Source organism: Grus americana, chromosome 3, assembly GCF_028858705.1.
Source record: "Grus americana isolate bGruAme1 chromosome 3, bGruAme1.mat, whole genome shotgun sequence".
In the NCBI taxonomy this organism is placed as follows: Eukaryota; Metazoa; Chordata; class Aves; order Gruiformes; family Gruidae; genus Grus; species Grus americana.
The window spans coordinates 95,609,726-95,623,291 of NC_072854.1; the positions used below are offsets into that span (position 1 = coordinate 95,609,726).

A 13,566-nucleotide genomic window follows, 5' to 3' on the forward strand; every position below is an offset into this window, starting at 1 on the left:
CATTGATGTGTGTTGAGGTGAAAGGACAAGGTTTCTGTACTGTGAGAAAAGGGATTCTATGGCTAGTCACTGCAGTCAAGGCTGCCCTCACACTTCACAGTCCCAACCAGTTCTTCCTTGTTTCTAAGTATCACATCCAAGAGAGTGGCTTCCCTCATTGGCTTGACAACTCCAGTGCCTTCTCCTTGTTGGATTCGTGTTCACAGAGCAGGAAGGCAGAAGAATAAAAGATTTATTTGCAATATGGAGATCCCAAGTTTGTCTCCTACACTAAAATTCAGACTCCTAGGCAAAGTTCAGGCTCTCCTGAGCCTGATCTCAGAGAAAGTTTTTCCTCACATTTAACATGACTGTTCTGCTGGGTTTTAATTTTTTTTTTTTGACTCTTGGCAATGATTGAGACATCAGAATTGCCAGGGGAAGCTGTCGGGGTCTTGTAGTTCCCCACTATGGTGCCAAATGAATGCAGGAATTTAGCCCATGAAGCGCCTTTAGCTTCAGAGTCTACAGAGTAAAAGTTATCAATATACTTGCTGATGTTTCAGACTAATGACAAGCTGATCTTGCTTTGGAATCTTCATCAGAGATATTAATAAGTGTTCACCACACTTGTAATGTCTGGCTTTCATATTGTTTTAACATCTCAAAGAATCAGAAAAAAACCTTATTTGCTTTATTAAAAAAAATAACATTCACCGTGAATGTTATTTTATATCACTGAATGACTTTCAACCCTCAAAATTTAGATACTGAGCTAAGGGTACAAGAGAGTTAAATTGTTCTATTTAGAGAACAGAGGTAGGCTGGTAGTTCAGCAAGGATTCCCTCAAGGCCCTCAGACCTGAAAGATTTTTCCTAGAACAAGATACTTTGCAGTTTTTGCTGACTCACATAAGTTTAACCATTATAGTCTGAACAGTCTAGTTTGTTCAAAACCATACACAACCAGATCTCGTCACTGATGGTGGTGTAAACTGATACAACTCAATCACAGGGATGCAGAGGATGGGGAGGTGGGGGAGTAGGGGGACGCAACAGCACCAAAGGTAGCCCCTACAACTTTTCACCAAAATCTGGGCAGATTCTTCTGGTATTTTCTTTCATGCTTTCTTGCATCTTTGTTTTACTTATACTAGCAATTATAATCCTTCACTGACTGCAGGGACACCTCGTGGTGAGGACAGGTGAAAACAGCAGGCTTCCATTCAATTAATTACACCAAGCAGCAAAAGACTGACAGATGTTTCTGCTCCTTGGGATAATCAGAATTTCACAGGCACAGACTTCCACTCCCACTCTGCTTATGGGGCATACATTAACACATCCAGAATAGAATACACTGACACAGCAACTTCAGGAACAAAGGACTGAGTCGTCCAGCAGACCTGAACTGTCTAACAGTCCACTTAATAATTATTAGCTTTTGTCTTCCATGGGCTACAAGAGTGGCAGATTCAACTCAACACTCAGTTGAAGCAGCAGTCCCCAGAATGGCTGTTTTGGCTTTCCCCCCTCCTCCTTTGTTTAATGTGCCAGCAAAACACATTTCAGTGACTCACCACAAAATTTCTTCCTGGGATTTTTTTTTTTTTTAGAAGGCACGCATGAGCGTATGATTTTTAACAGGGATTCCCTTTCTCCCCACTGCAACTACACCATGGCACTGTCACTGCAGCACCTGATCCATTACATAATAAGAATTGCATCAGCTTGCTTACCCAGTGCAGCGACCCAATGCAGACCTTGGCAGCCAGAAGGGGAACGGTGGGATCTGTAGGTCGCAGTTTAGCGCACTCTTTGAGCACTGACACAGCATATGCTGACTGGAGGAGGAGGGGGAGAGAGAAGGAGGAAATAAAAAAGGTTGATTAGACAATGCTGTTACAGAGTCCAAGCAAGATATTTCAGTGAAATGTACAAAGTAGTACTATGAAGGCAAGAACCACGTCAGCAACAAGTTAGCACCTTTATTTTCACCTCCATACACACAGACACATGTGTGCGTGCATGCGCACGCAAACACACACTCTTCCCGCTCAGAGGAAACATGCCAAAGAACCAGCCCTGGCTGTGCACATTACAAGAAACCGTTTTCCTCGGCCATTAACGCACTGGTTATTTTAACTCTGCCCTCACAATTCACAAGAATTCTGTGATGATTTTTCTTGCACACCACCATCTCCCAGTAAGCCAGAAAAGAGCATAAAGAGCTTATCTTTCAGTATGTCAACATTTTAGGCCAACTCTACTCAGCAAGAGGTTTGTGCAGCTAAAGTAATCTGCTCTGTAGATTGTTTTGTGTCTTCTCCAGTTCCAGAAGATATAAGAATATAACTGGGATCCCACCATGCAAAGGGTGGAGCAGGCAACTGCAGAGCAATACACTGTTCAGCAGGCAGTCCAACCAGCATGTGTTAGAAAGAAAGCCCATAAAACACTTGCTGTCTTTCTGGTGTTAGGTTACCATTAATGAATGATGTTTATTAAGATTAGCAGTTACATCTCCCTTTTGAGTCAATGTGCTCTACAAACATTCCTTTTTACAGCACATATTCACGGCTGCCACATTTCAGAAGGTTTAAAAGCGGAATGAGGAAATCTCTGGTCTGAGATGCGGGTGAGAAGGTCTCACCAGCCAATGAGGAGGCAACAGAAGTTGCCCCGCCGCGGTCTCCTAGCCCACCCCACCTCAACCACAGTTTCTTTACGTTTGCAACCCTTCTCACACTGACCCCTTATCCCCCAAAATTCTCTCATCCTTGAGTTCAAGAGTAAGTTCTTCTCTCAGAATTTCTCCTTACATGCCCCATTCCTCCCAAACTCTTCCCCGCAGTCCCAAGAGACACACACAGGCACCTCTCTCAGGAGCACATTAAACAGTCATGGCCTTTCCACCTTGCAGGAAAGCAGCAAGAAAAGCTTGCAGAGTCAAACTAATCGCTATTCCTACCAGATCCTGGCCATCTCCTCCTGACCCTGGACCCCGTGGGGCTCTCCCCACCAGACCTCCGGGCAGCACAGGCAGCTGGTCTGGCATCTGCTTGAATCCCGGGCAGCCCTGCACTGCAGCTTCGCACTCCCACTGGCCATCAGCTCTTCCCCTCCCTCACACCACTGCCACCTCCTTTCTCCACAGAACTGAAGGTCCACTTCTTGCTAGGGGATTCAAAAGCCTGGATAGGAATTTGCTTGGAAGGGCGCCTGGGAAAAGGCAAAAACAGATGCACAGCAGCCCTGCCCGTGCCAAGGCAAAGATGGGTTTCATAACCAAAGACACGAGCTCCGCAGCAGCGCAGAGCAAACCCTCCTGCTTGAAAAGCTTGGGAACCTGCTGCATGGTCTGAAGAGGAGCAACAGCATGCCCTACGTTCTCCAGGCTGCTCCCACCTACCTAGAGCATCAGGCACCATCAATAAAAGCAAGGAAGTATTTGCTGTTTTACAATTCAAAATATACAATTTGCCTAAAGCCAGAAGGAAGCTTGTCTCAGAGGAAAGATGGAAATCAATAAACTTCATCCTAGAGCTTAAACTGTTACCTCACCCCTCTCGGAAACAAAGACTTGGGTAATTCAACCCTGAGGTACAGGAAGAAACACATCACTGCACTCTGCTGCCACGAGGTGACTAGCATCCCTCAGAATGAACCTCCCTGACACCTATTTGTTCAGAACAAGTAGTGTCTCGGGTTTTAATGACATCTCCTTCCTCTCTCTCACAGAATGCTACCTGCACTGCAGGCAGCTGGTATTCCAGTAGCACTGCTGGATGCATTGGAAATGCAACATAACCCCACACAGGTCCCAGCCTCGCACATCATCTTCCTGCCCTCCTGGTGCAGGAGGCACCTGGGAGCTGGTGACAGCCAGCACTAGCACAAACCAGAGCAGTGAGACGCCTGTCCTAACTTGGGCCATAATTGTAGGAACTTCCAGGGTCTACACCAGAAGAGAAGCGATACAACCCGGCTCCTTGACAGTTCCTCTTGAACTCCGCTCCCTCCCCATCCACAACCTGTCCATCGAGTAAGACTGGTCCTCAGGACAAGCCAAACCTGCAGGCTCCAATAGCCAGAAACCGCAGAGCGCTTCTCATGGCTGTCCTGGGTCTGTTCAAGAGGCAACAGCAAAACAGTTCCTACTGAATCCTGCAAAGCAGAAAATCCTACCCTGTGCCTGCACTTCACATGCGGAGTCACTGTATCACATGCACTCAGGAATTTCTGAACGTTCATTTACAGAGCGAGAGCCGCAGTTTCCACACTGCTTCTAAAACATGTAAAAAGTTACATCACTTTAAAAAACTTTATAACATTTGCAATTAAAAATATGGATCAGAAGTGGTTTTAGAAACAGGGTGGCATGAAGCCTTTCTCCCCAGCTGCATTTTAAAAATTCAAGAGATCTATATAATTTCACCTTGAAAACTTTACTCAGCAGAAATTATATACAGATGATGAAAATGTTAGCCAAGGAACGACGGCAGAAAGAATACCCCGCTCCCAGAGTGACCTTGCTTAGGGGAGGCTGGCATGACATATAACATCAAGGTGTTTTAAAGATATTAATTACAGACAATTTATAGGCAAGGAACAAATATCATCCACTAAGTATTGAATACAGATGTCATTGGTTTGTAAAAATATTTAATATGAAACAGTGTTTGTGTAACATTGAAATAATCTGATAATTAAAATGTACATATTCTTTCACTTAGCGTGGGTGGACCAGGCAGCCAAGCGCATTGTTTGTGAGATTCACTGCAAGGCAAGAATAATTAGATTTATTGGTGAGGCATGTTTTGAGAGAGCAGAACTTGAACTTCAAGTGAGTGCATGATTCCTACTCAAAACTCTGAGTTTCAGAGGGGCTCACATCAAAATTCAAGCCAGGGTTTAAGTTCTTTCTGTTTAGCTTGCTAATTGCTGGATTATAACGACTGCACAGGAACCAGTTCCCAAGGATTGCAGAAAACTAGGGATTTGCCTCTGGGCCTCATTTGGCGTCTCTCTGGGAAAAGGTTTTTAAGTTCCCCTAAATGCACACAAACCCATTAAACAGACACAGTTTAAAGAAATGGCAAGCTTGCCAACAGCTGCCTCATGGGGGTTTCAACTTTGTTTATGGGAGGTCTAATATAGGAGTTCTCAGCCTTGGGATCCTCATCAGGTTTAAGGAGATTCATGACCATTCTCCCTTTGTTATGACTAACAAAGCACAGAGCTCAAATCAGGTTATGGAATGAACACACCGCTTTAATGGGAACATTCAGCCATAAAATAAAAAAAAGGTGAACTCTCTAAGGGACTAAAGAACTTCAATTACCTGAATTGGGCATCTCCACACTTCACACACCGACAACTTTGTGGTTTTCTGGCAATGGAGACAGGGAAGGACATGGCACTACTGATCCATATTTAAATCCAGTATCTATAGTAAGCTGGTTTTCCTGTCAATTTTTTCCTCATCTAATCTACTTGCATACAATATTTTTCTTCTGCTGAGATCACAAACATGCTTCACAATAATTTATGAAAAGAAAATTAGGAAAGGCAGTTTCTGGGAATTAACAAACAATACTGACAAATGGCTGCTTTCAATACAGACTTCTGAAAGAGCTCTATGTATCACATCCAGGGCAGGGGGGGCCAGTTCATTTGCAGTGAGAAATCACAAGGAAGCTATGGGGAAGAAGCAGCATGGAGAGGACACCTCCCCCTAAGTAATTAGGGCAGCCACGGTTTTGAATCCTAAAAGGGAGTAAAATGTAAAGAAAAACTTCTATCCAAACACTAAACACAACTCCCATTCCCCATTTACTAATTATATAATGAAGCATGCAAGCATACTCCTCAGAGATACTTGCAAATGAACAGCAGAGAATGAAGAACAGTCTGCAGTTAATTCTCTTAGTTTTCCAAAAGGCTCGTGAAATGTTGCCATCAATTAAGTTAAACACATAGATGCTGCCCAAATGCTGGTTTTCCTAGCTCACGTCAAGATAATTTTCATTCTTTCCCCTCCTCTCCCAACACACCAAAGCAACACAAGAAGGATGTCAGAGATTCATTTCATATTTAGAAGATAAAGAAACCATAAAGGTAAGTAAAAGAAAGAAGAATTTCCAGTAAATCATGCCAGGCAGGCTTGACGCACCATAAACAGTTGCTCCTCTCTTGCAAAGGTTCTAAAAACCTCTCTATGTTTTTGCTTCTTTGGTAATACTTTTCAGTCAGAGAAAAAAAATGTTCTTCAAGGTGGTGGTCTTGGTAGACAGCCTCATTCCCAATTCACCTGGCAGTTTAGTACACAGATTAATCTCCACAGCTAGCACCGCTTTATTTCTAGCATCATCCTGTCTGATTTTAAAAACTGCACTATCTCAAAGGGATTGTCGCAGGAGGGGGGAGAGAGAATCTTTCATCATTATGCAAGAATTAGTATTCCCTGTATATGGGGATTCACAGCCATCTAGCTATAAATGACCTTGAACCAACACGGAAAGATGACAGAGTGAGCCAGCAATTGAGAACTCTGGAATTAGTTGTTCTGATGTTAGCTTTCCAGTGAATGTCTAGATTTCTGCAAATCTCTCAGCATGAACATTATTCCCCCTACTTCTCTCAACACAGGGACCAATTCTCCTCCTTTTCTTGTACCCTGTGTTTAGCAAATTAGAGCACTGGAATTAAGTAGCTTCAAATATTCAATTTTAAAAGTGCCTCTTAAATTCTAAGATCCAGAAGCATAAATTTGTCCTTGCTAATGTGACAAACGCCCCACTTCACGCTTTGTCAAGAAAAGAGTGTTAAGCCTGAAGGCAATTATATAGCCCACCTAGGTATTCTGCTCGACAGTCAGGCATCTTTGGAAATTTCCATTTTTCGTACTATCTACAGCACACAGGCACACCCCCTTCTAATGTTTCTTTTGCACCAAAGGAAACCAAACTATTGAATATCCCCTAGATGGCTGATCTTTGTAACAGGATCTTTAACCAATGAACGTTCAATATTTTAACTTTCATTCCCCAGCAATGCTATTTAAGGAGCCATCCGAGGCCTCTGCTGCTCCCAAGGTTCCTGCCTGCAATGCAAAGAGAAATGTACTTTTTTTATGGCAGTTGCCTAGCAACCAGTCTAAGCTTTTGCAAGGAAACCAACAGAAGGAACAGCCTAAATCATAAAATTCGTCTGCTGTTGCTGCAGAATTATGTATCAAATATATTTATAACTTTCCTTCTAACCTTCTGGAAAGCTGTATGTTGGCAGTACAGGCATGGCTGAGTCAAACTGAAAGCTCCACGAAGCTGTAAGAGACATCTGCTTTTCCTGCACTGTTGAAATAAGGGGAAGTATTCCTTCCCCCCCCCCCCCCCCCCCCCCCCCGAGTGTAACACAGATATGAGCAGCTCAGACATCAGCTTGTCATTATTTGGCTATGACCAGTATGTATCAGCAACTTGCAAAGGGCTCCAAAAAAATCAGAGTTCACGTCTGTGTAAGTCTGGTTTCAAAACTAAAAATGCTGCCAGCACAAGCCCCGGGCAGGGCTGCAGTATCTCCAACTGCTGAGCAGCCAAGGGGAGCGCAGTGACACTGCAAGATTGGCTCTGGAAAAGCTGGAGCCTGCTCCCCCAGAAAAACAGCTGAATGACAGATGCCAAGAAGGATGTGATTATTTCCTTTTGTGTAACACCAGACACCTCCTGAAGCGTTATGTTATTAAGAAAACCTTTCAGGTAGACAAGCATAACTCTTTCTTCCATTTTTCCTTAAATATGAAGGGTAAGAGCACAGAGGAGCATTTTGTGTAGTTAAAAGCAGCTTTATTTGCCTCGTTTTGCAGGGTGTCACGCCTGGTGCTTAAATTCCCGTACTGCCAGCCTATCTTATCTATATGGTAAAGTTGACCATTGTCCCTAGGGTGTCCTCAGCACAGTCTAGGAGGGGCTGGCGAGGATCAGCAACAACGCAGTTGTTTCTAAACTCATGCCATTGCTGTCCTAAAGGCGAGCACTGGGCTGGTGGTGTTCTGTCAACGCTGGACGAGAGGGGCTGGACAGCTGTGTGCCAGGCACCCCAGGAACACATAACCACCATCAGCAATCCCAGCACAAGGCCTGCTTGTCTCCTTGCCTCCAGCTCCACTGGGCTCTCACAGAGGCTCTTCCCCACAGCCCCTTCAATTGCTCCTGATCTCCCTCTTTACGCACATTTTGCTGCACTTCATCTCCTAAATGAGAATAAGGGGTGATGGGTAAGAGCAGATTATCCTCTCCTAGCAGATGCTCCAGACTTCCCTCAGCTGGCCTGAGACTGTATCACTCCCCACCCCTCTCAAGAAACACACATCCTAAAGCTTTTAATTCACTAACCAAGTTGTGTTGTGTCTTGGGTTTGGTGGTTTTCTTTTTTTTAAATATGAGCATGAAAATGGTTTTATGCACTGTGTACATTAGTAATAAACATCCACTGGACATGAGAGATCAGTGTAAGATTGCTGCGATTGGAATGGCTCAGTACCCAGCACTTTTAGACTAAGTAGACTCAGCGTTCACAGAATAATTTCACAGCTATCCCTGAAGAATCCTCCCTCATTACCCTCAGGAAAATGGCACATCATTGTCACTAAATACAAATCTTGTCTCCTTGCTTGGTAGGTAGAAGAGAGGCATCAATGTTGCCTTGCATTGTTCAAGACATATATTTTATCAGTTTATCTTTCCCTTAAGCAGTGTGACAGGTAAGACAGACACGATGCAGATCTAGAAGACTTTCTGAAGTACTGTCAATTTAAGCTACAGCCCAATCCCACGATGCACTTCTGAGTCTCTACTCCCAGAGAGCTCCAGTGACACTTTGGGACACTGAGGCTGGGTCCCGTGTGAGGCTGTTAGGTGTGGAAGGGGACAGAAATCTGAACAAGGGAACATGTAACTGATCCAACTGGTCCAAAGCCAGGGAAATGCTTGCAAGTGCACAGGGACTCTATTTCACATCCCCTGTGCTTGTAATACATCATCTAGACACTACAACAATTTTTTCTTCGACCTCAGATACGTCAGTAGAGCCACCCTAGTCCGCAGGGGTGCTGTGTGCTGGCAATCTCCACGACCTCCAGGGGAAATTGTTCAGCTGAAAAGCAGCAGCAGACAACACGTCTGCCCCAAACAGCTGTGTCTCTCTTCACTACTGTGAAGACTACTAAGTCTTCTCTACTCTGTAAATAAGAGTTTGGTCCTTCCTTTCCCCATTCTGCTGAATACAGGTCACTTTTTCAAAATCTTGAGACAAGCAGATGCAACCTACTGCACTCGTTTTACTCTGGCAGCAGGACGGTGGCTCATGTCATTGCCCGAGGACTCTGCCAGATGGCATCTGGCTATCATACCACTCGCCACTCAGACTCCAGCCTGTCTATGCATTGCAGCAGAGCCAGGGAGCTGCTATGCCCACTCAGCCTCTGGCTGTCGTATTACCACATTGCAAAGGTTATTACCAGCAGAAGCAACTTAAGGCAGCTGTGAAGAGTTCTGCATTCAGTTTTCCAGCACCAGTTCAGAAGAACAGGGGTGCTGCATTAGACTGATTTAAACCTTTCTCTTGCCTATCCAGAGCTACACCTGGTGACACAGGACATGTCTCACTATGTGTTTCTTTCCCAGCACTTCATCTAAAATTGCCTACAAAAGTCTTTCAAATATCATGGTGGATTTTAATAATTTAAATAAAAATGCTCCTTCTGTTCAGAAAATATACAGCTCTGTATACATGCATTCCCAAGAACGGGTTAAAAAACAACCAGACCACACCATCTTTCTCATTACGCAAGTTATTGAGAAGCACAGGAAAGTGAAATTGCTGTCCTTCCATTATTTCCACCGCTTAAGTGGATAGAAGACAGACAGGAAGGTTATGCTTCTCTGAGCTTTTTCATTCACTGTTTTATGAAGCCCTAAGGCCTCGCTTGCTCTGTAAGAACTTACTGAAGTGATGTGCCTATTTTTGTTAAGACACATGCTTTCTAGAATAATGTGTAAACTCAAGCCTACATACAGTAATGAGCCTAGGTGGCTGGCTTGACATTCAGACTGATCACTTGTGAAAAATGACAGTCGCCATTTGGCAATTTTTTGGTTGGCAGAGGAAGAAAATAGTTTGAAATGCAACTCAATTGACTTAACCTGAAGATGAATATACAAAATAAAAGTAACATCAGTTAAATGCGATGTAGAATAGAGGGCGAGAGAGGATTTTACAGCACTTTCAAGAAGGTCAGAGTTAAAAATCCTAAAAACGTGTTATAAAAAAGACACAAAGTTTCCAGCATTTACAGGTTGATAAAACTGTTCCTGTCATACCCAGGACTTATGAGCATGATTTGCTGTACTGAAGAACAAGTAACACTGCAGGATGTGAGATTTCATTACCAAGAAATAAGATCAGGAATTGGCTGTGACTGAGACAGGTGAAAACAGATCTTTTACCTATAAAAGCTCAAGTGTATTCTGCATTCTGCAGTCTAGACAGACCACACTGTTTTCTCATCAGTTTTTTCTGCTACACTGGAGCACTTACTTTTAAATGAACTCTGTCCTGCTATCAAGCTGTGAAGCACTATAAAAATGTATGCCACATCTCCCATTAGCAAGATGACGCATTGCAGAGTATACGACAGGAATCCTCAGGGAATACTTTGGGATTAGAAGTGAAATACTGCACAGATGGGATTGTTGGGTAAGGGAATTCCCTCTGCCCCATATAGGGCTCAGAACATTTAGAGCTTTTACATCAATAGGCAAGATCAGGCCATTTTATCTTGTAAATATTTAAAGCACAGACAAAAAGACATGACAATTGAAAATCTGAAAAGATAGGACAGTTATAGAGATACAGATACTTGTGTTGCTCTTTTTTTTCTTAAGTACCAAATATTTAGTAACTTCTAGGGAAGGTGAAGAGGTCTGCAAACATATAAGGAGAAGTTCAGAGTTCTCATGCAAATTGTTAGAAGCAATAGATCAGGCCCCATTTGTCTCCTCCATACTAACCTAAGATTGAACCACAGTTACTCTCTGGATACACTCACTCTGTCAACCATCAGCAGTTAAATCTAGATTTGCTCTCTGGCAGATTACCAGATCTACAGCATTGTCTGCTGTTGAGAAAGAGGTTACACAACCTGTAAAGCCAACAGAGCTCCTAGACAAGTCCTGTGAGTGTTTATGGGAAGATACTGTGCCTTTCCATCATAGCCTATCTAGTCATTGTTGTCCTCAGGATCAAGAGATCGGGTATCTGGAGGATTTGCAAAGGCACAGAGGGCAGCAACGTGCTAACTCCAGCTGAATGCCAAGGGGAGCTGGACCTGACCTGTAAACCCCCCACCTGACATAGGCCAGTGCAAGGTATTAGCACCATGGCACCAAGCTCATTGTTTAAGTATTCCACCCAAAGCCACTGGTGGAATACTTAAACATACTTAGACGTGACTGAGTCTAGCCATCATTTTCATACCTGGAATTGGATTTTGAAATGCTTATACTGAACTCCTCTAGGAATCTGTGAGCCTCTTTCTCACTAAACATCTCCCTTCAGCTCCCTGCTGATATAATACGCTTTGTCAAACTTTTGATGTCTCCTTTTGATTATAATAGATCTAGCCGATCTATGAGATAACTCTGGAGTCCCAGAACAGAGCCAGAGTATGCAAGGTGCCACCAAGTACATCCCCGGTGCCTCGCAGTGAGGTAACTACTGACCGATATTTGTGGTGTTCCACAGATCACCAGTGACGCAGTCTTCACTCAACCTCCAAGGGCAATCTTTTTTCCAGTGTACCACTATCCTTATTTTTTTGCCTCTTAATAGGAAACATGAACTTGTGTTGCCACAACTGGAAGCCATCACATCTTGTCCTACCTGCAATAGGCAGGATTAGCCCCTTCTTCTAAGGGCTCTTGAAGTTTTGTTTCTCTCTTGGCCTTTTTTCTCCCCTTTAAGGTAAAAAAATATTCAATTCTTTCAATCTTTCCACAGTCCTGCTTACTATACCCTTAGCCATCCTTAATGCTCTTTTATTAGACTTTCTATTGCTGTTCTGCCTTTTTCTTGAAGTATAATGCATAACAAGTCTTTGAAGATAAGGCTTTGCCTATGCTCACAGAAGCGAGGGAATCCCTTCATACATCTTCCAAGCTTTGCTGCCACTTATGCATCACAAGATGACAACTTCTTTGCAAAAGCATGCCACTGTATATTCATCTCCCATTTCCATGCCAAAGCTACTGTTTCCAACTCAGCTTATAGCCATAAAAGGCCAGTAGTAGTTATCATTTGGCAGATGACTGCTAGTTGGTGGTCTCTGCCCAGTTCCATATGGATTCCCCGACACCCCATGGGCACAGAACATAGGACCATATTAAGTGGTCTACTACCGCACAGCATTAATTTGCTCACACCTTCTAAAAGTGTAGGTGAGGACCCCCAGAATGAACAGGCTAAATATTGTACCGTCCATATTTTCTGCAGGAATTCTACTCTCTTAAGACTAATAAAGAAAAGCTCCTGCTGCCTCTGCCTACTTTTCACAAGCAGACTTCAGCCATCTCAGTGGTTAACTGGTAACTTTGACAAATACCACACTAATTTCAAAAAAAACCTTTCGCTAAAACACATGTCTATGCAAACGTTCACTCATAATTTCTTTTTCTACAGTATCTTTTGCACCAAGCACTTCAAAAATATTAATCCTTGCAAGCTCTCTATGAAAATGTATTAACATTTCCTTGATCAGATGGAGAAACCACAGCTTAAAGAGAGGTTAAGTCAACTGCCCAAAGAGTTGATGATAGTTTTAGACATCAGTATTTTTTTTTATACTAAGCACATTTATGTTGAACCTGCAGAGGATGGACAGCTGTATAATGCAATGCTTTTCAATCCACGGGTATGCACAAAATCCATATTCTCTTTGATAATTAGAAGCAAACATTACATGGAAAGACCAGTACTCAACACCAAATGTACACACCTGATCATAAAGTGCAATCAGAGTCTAAAAGGAGAGCACTGTCCTTCCAACATCGCTGTCTGATGGCACCTACCCCCACAAAATACATCACTGCACGCATTCAAACAAGTAAGCTAAATACACTCTGCCAGAGGAAAACGTTCCCTTTCTGAGCCCTTTGATTTGAACCTCACCTTTCCACAAGCCACCATGGAGAGGGCAAGCTGGTACCAGAGGTGAAATTCATCAAACGCAAACTTCATGGCTCTCTCCAAGCACTGAGAAAGAAACATTGGGAGAAATATCAGATTTTTATTTTTTTAAAAATATATACCTTTTGTTAAGACTGCTGCATGGCTGTGTAATCAAATCAGGGGAAACAATCTGTTGTGGCCCAAGGCCCAGGTGATTGGTTTTGGACATCATTTTCCTCTTCTCAGTTAAAGGGGCTTGCTAGCATACACCATCACTTTGTTCAAATGCCTACATGTAAATTATTTTAATGTCTCAAACAGTTCTGTGTACATTTCTGGCCTGTGCTGCCACAGGTTTGT

The 13,566-nt window shown here is 43.2% G+C and overlaps 1 protein-coding gene across 6 annotated transcripts in view; it reads right to left on the minus strand.

The window, feature by feature from the left end:
• Positions 1-13,566, minus strand: part of TTC7A (tetratricopeptide repeat domain 7A) — a 173,773-nt gene that overhangs the window by 115,193 nt on the left and 45,014 nt on the right. For all 6 annotated transcript variants that reach the window (XM_054821189.1, XM_054821187.1, XM_054821188.1 and 3 more), the window contains 2 exons: positions 13,207-13,290; positions 1,719-1,823 (listed from right to left, as the gene is read on the minus strand). In XM_054821189.1, coding sequence (XP_054677164.1) covers positions 1,719-1,823; positions 13,207-13,290 — 189 coding nt within the window. The remainder of the gene's footprint in view (positions 1-1,718; positions 1,824-13,206; positions 13,291-13,566) is intronic.